This window comes from Otolemur garnettii, unplaced genomic scaffold, assembly GCF_000181295.1.
Source record: "Otolemur garnettii isolate 467f Iridium unplaced genomic scaffold, OtoGar3 scaffold00010, whole genome shotgun sequence".
Classification (NCBI taxonomy): domain Eukaryota; kingdom Metazoa; phylum Chordata; class Mammalia; order Primates; family Galagidae; genus Otolemur; species Otolemur garnettii.
The window spans coordinates 35,851,587-35,856,176 of NW_003852405.1; the positions used below are offsets into that span (position 1 = coordinate 35,851,587).

Sequence of the window (4,590 nt, forward strand, 5' to 3'; positions counted from 1 at the left end):
TTTTTTTTTTTAAGACAGTCTCTCTCTGTTGCCCCAGTCCAGAGGGCAGTGGCATCCTCACAGCTCACTAAGACCTCCAACTCCTGGGCTCAAGCAATTGTCCTGCCTCAGCCTTGGGAGTAGCTGGGACTACAAGAGCATTGCAGGGAGACAGACTGATTTTCCTATTTGTAGTAGAAACAGAATCTTGCTCTTGCTTAAGCTGGTCTCCTGAGCTCAAGTGACCCTCCCATCTTGGCCTGCCAGAGTGCCAGGATTACATAAACTAAAAAAGATTAATTGCTATTTGTTTAATATGAATGTCTCTTTACTTAAACCAATCAGAATAAAACTTGTTGAGGGATTTCTGGCAGACTGGTCTGGAAAGACCTTTTATAAGGTCTATGAACCAAATATTGGGCAATGCAGTTTGAATCAGTTACCAAGACAAGGGATTGGACTAAGAAAGCGAGGCGAGGAGCCACAAGTAATTCTGGGAGGAGGCGCCTAACGTGGGGGCGGAGACACCGGGCGGCGGCAAGCGTTAGGATGTGCTGGGTACCTGGAAGGAGAGAGCGAGGCTGGGCTGACAGCATTAAATCTTCTGCGCCAAGCAGCGCGCAGGCACAGAGAGACTCCGGGCACTGAGCTATCCATTCATTGTAAGGCACTTGCGGTCTGGGAGATAGGGACAGTCAAGAGACGGAAGGCAGGTTGCAGGGGGAGGGGATGGCAGCTGGAGGCAGCAGGACTTGGAACCCCTAAGTGAGGCTCCTGGGAGACCTTTGGGGGCCCTAGGGTCACCAGGCTACCTAGTGATGGAGACGCGCCAAGGGGGTGCCACGGACGATAGTGGGGGAGGCTTTGAGAATTTTTCCTTTTTTCTTATACGGTTACCATGTACCACATAAATGCATTGTTTACTATTACAAAATTCAGTTTTCAAATGCCTTTAGAAATTTGTTTTGAAAGTTGATAAGATTTGTTCTAAGAGCATTGCCTAGGCTTAAGTGCAGACGCCCAAGCGCGCACGTGTGCGCGCGTGTGTGTGTGCGCGCTCGCGCTATTAAAACTACTAGATATAGGCATCTACCAGGACTACGGGTTAGTTTGGTTGGTTGGCTTTGTGTATTTTTGTTTGTTTGTTTGCTTTGCTTTTTTTTTTTTCTGATAGAAAAGCCTCATTCTGTCTCGCAGAGTGGAGTCCGGTGACGTCATCACAGCTCACTGCAACCTCCACCTCCTGGACTCAAGCGATCCATCTCAGCCTCCTGAGTACCTGGGACTGCAGGTGCGCCCTAGTACACACGGTTAATTTTTCTATTTTTACTGGAGATGGGGGGGCTCACTCTTCCTCAGGCTAGGGGCTAAATTTTTTGCTTTACATCACAGGGTACACTTTCCTAAGAGTCCCAGGGAGCAGCGGGGCTGGGAGACGGGTTGACTATGCTGTTCACTTTCTTACTTCCTTCCCAGACCGCCTCTAGCGCCAGCGAAGCCCCGGAACCGTCCCAGCGATGAGCAGCTCAGGCTTCGGCCCCCAGGACTGGTTACTGCGAAAGCTGCAGCTCTTGCGCTCTGTGCTGGTGGCCCACAAGTCCCAGCCCGGTCAGCGCCCGGTGGAGTACCTCGTGATAGTGGCGGGCTCGGCCGGCGTGGGTAAGAGTTCCCTGATGCAGCGCTGGGCTGGGAGCGCGCACTTGTCTACCACTGAGAATGACTACTGCCGGTTGCAGGGCTGTGACCACGGCGTCACCCCGCTGCGCATCACAGATAGTGCGGGCGGCCCACACTGCCCCGCCGCGCTGCAGCGCAAGTCTGTGAGGGAGGGTCACGCATTCATCCTGCTCTACTCTGTCACCAAGAGGGAGACCTTGGAAGAGCTGAAGCCCTTCTACGAGCTCATCCGCAAGATTAAAGGCCATGACTTGTGCAGGGTCCCGGTCGTGCTGGTTGGCAACAAGAGCGATGCGCTGGGCCGCGAGGTGGCCCTGAGCGATGGCGCCACCTGTGCGTCGGAGTGGAATTGCGCCTTCATGGAGATTTCGGCCAAGATGGACGTGAATGTTCAGGAATTGTACCACGTGCTGCTGACCCAGAAGAAAATGTTCGCTGCCTGCTTCCAGAGGCCCCCAAAGAAATCCCCCGTGCCCAAGGGCACCGATAAGCTGCTCGGCAAATGCATCGTCATGTGAGCCTTAGGCCTTAGGAGCAGAAATCACCTACCCTGCAGTGCGCACAAATCATGGGCTGATATATGTCACGTGTTTGTGGTGTGTGTGTGTGTGTGTGTGTGATGTCACGTCCAGTAGTTTAAACAGTAATATCTGGGACAGTAAATGTACCTTGTGAGTTAATAACATTTTTCTCAGGCAAGAGAACTCAAATGGTTAAAAACACTTGGCATTTGAGGAGAATGAAAAAGTAACATGAAGAATTTTAAAAACATCTTTAATAATAAATTTGAGAAAATGTTCTGAATAGAATAAAACATCAAAATGAATTCAAAGATGCCACCATCCTTTTGCTAACCCTATGATTGTGTATTATTTTTAAACATTTCAACTCCTGTGTTTAATCATGTCTTTTGATTGTGTATTTAATTGAAAAATGTGTTTCCACAACAAACACTTCACCAAATTGCTGTGGGCAGATAAACAAAAGACTCTTCTATAGCTGACCGTGGGGGTGGGGCAGAGGCAGAGAAAACTGTGAGTGTAGAACCCTCTCACCAAAGACATGTTGTTTCCCGTGTCATTTAAAAATGTTCCAGTATCCCACACAGTTTTAAAAAGTGTTCCTACTTCCTTGACTCAATAAAGCTTTTCTTGCGTGCAGTCAGCTCTAAGAATTTCTTTCCTGGCTCGGCGCCTGTGGCTTAAGCAGCTAAGGCACCAGCCACATACACCTAAGGTGGCGGGTTCGAATCCCCAGCCCAACAATGATGGCTGTAACCAAAAAATGACCAGGTGTTGTGGCAGGCGCCTGTAGTCCCAGCTACTTGGGAGGCTGAGGCAGGAGACTCGCTTGAGCCCAGGAGTTGGAGGTTGCTGTGAGCATGATGCCATTGCACTCTACCCAAGGGATAGCTTGAGGCTCTGTCTCCAAAAAAAAAAGAATTTCTTTCCTACTGGACAAAAAGTTGCTGTTACATTAAAACCTATGTTAATGTTTCCACTAAGAACTTCACACCTGGACATCCTTGCCTTCTTGAAATTAGCCAATGGCAGAGGGGGGCCCTCCAGTGCAGAAGTGTTTTGTGCCCTTCTCATTTCCTAGACCCACCTCTGGAAGATCCTCAAAGACCACGTTGCTGTGTCAGGGGAAGCAGGTAAAAGCTTCAGCCTTCTGATGTCTCAAAAGTCTTTCCTCAAAAGATAGGTAAGGTACGGAATAGAGAACAGGATGGAAGGTGAGAGGAAGGAGAGATGGGTGGGATTTGAAATTTAAGGAATTCTCCCATGAGGGAATCTTTTTTAAAGATTAATTTTGTATTTGGACATAATTTTTTTGAGTGAGGAAGCACTCCAACAGAGCCCAAGCTCGTGCCACTTGCTACAGGACGGCCAGTAAGTTGAGAGGAGAAGCGACTTGTATTCAGAGGGCCAGAAACTGAGAAGATGGTGGACTAATGTCCTAAGGAAATGTTGTAAGTTACTATGAACTTTGGACTCCTTTCTGCCATGGACTGCAGACATCTGAGTGTCAGTGAGGGTCTGAGGAAGTTGTAGAAGTTCTTTGCTGTTGGTGGGTTAACTCTGGATGAGGTCAGGTGGGACGTGCCTGTGAATCTGTAACATGGCATTGTTACTTGTGTGTATACTTTTTTTTTTTTTAATCTCCCTAGGGGATAGTTTGGGGAAAGGGAAAATTCTCTTTCTTTTAGAGTTGAACTACAACCTAAATTCTTTCTGTAATTAGTGCAGAGTGAGGCAGAAGCTTTTAACCTAAAGGATGTTATTGCGCTGCAAAAGGTTCACTCCATAGCCTTGAGGAGCTGGGGCAGTGCAGCTTCCTGCTGGGCAGAGTCAACACCAGGGACTGTGGACTGAAGCTGTCTGACCTGGGAAACACTTGCTAGTGTCCTTTGGAACCTTTCCCTCTTTGCCTGCTTGGTGGTGGTCAGACATACAGAGTTCTTGTTGTAGAATATATACAATAAGTCTGTCAGTATGTGTATCATCACAAGCAAAGATAACAGTGAGATCTAGTTTAAGAGTGCTTCTCAGGATTGACCAGATTCCACTACAAATCCAAGAGATGAGGTCTGTAACCCAGTTGCTAAGGTTGTCCGGACCATGCATCTGAGTTACAGAACTAATCTGTGTGTAACTGCCTTATACTAAAATAACAACCATCCTGATTCATTCCTTGGCTTACTGATTTCTTAGTTCTGGTTTTATTATAAAATTACAAAAAAGAAGAGGCCATGAATTGTGGAGTTAAAGGCTTCGCATAGATTAGGAGGGTTCCCCATAGCTGTACTATTTTGCAGGGTGAGAGATCTTAGTATGAGAAGAGTCAATACAATTTTTACTCTGTAGAGGACTTGGAGAAAGGGAATGGGTGTAGACAGAAGTCTTGTACCAATTTGGTGTTAATAACTGAACA

At 47.5% G+C, this 4,590-nt stretch overlaps 1 protein-coding gene across 6 annotated transcripts in view; it reads left to right on the plus strand.

Annotated features, from left to right (window-relative positions):
- Positions 1-2,545, plus strand: part of DIRAS3 (DIRAS family GTPase 3) — an 8,111-nt gene extending 5,566 nt beyond the window's left edge. For all 6 annotated transcript variants that reach the window (XM_023509942.1, XM_023509941.1, XM_023509940.1 and 3 more), the window contains 2 exons: positions 1,177-1,270; positions 1,456-2,545. In XM_023509942.1, the coding sequence (XP_023365710.1) occupies positions 1,497-2,174 (678 nt within the window). In that variant the 5' untranslated portion in view covers positions 1,177-1,270; positions 1,456-1,496 and the 3' untranslated portion in view covers positions 2,175-2,545. The remainder of the gene's footprint in view (positions 1-1,176; positions 1,271-1,455) is intronic.
- The last annotated feature ends 2,045 nt before the right edge of the window (positions 2,546-4,590 follow it).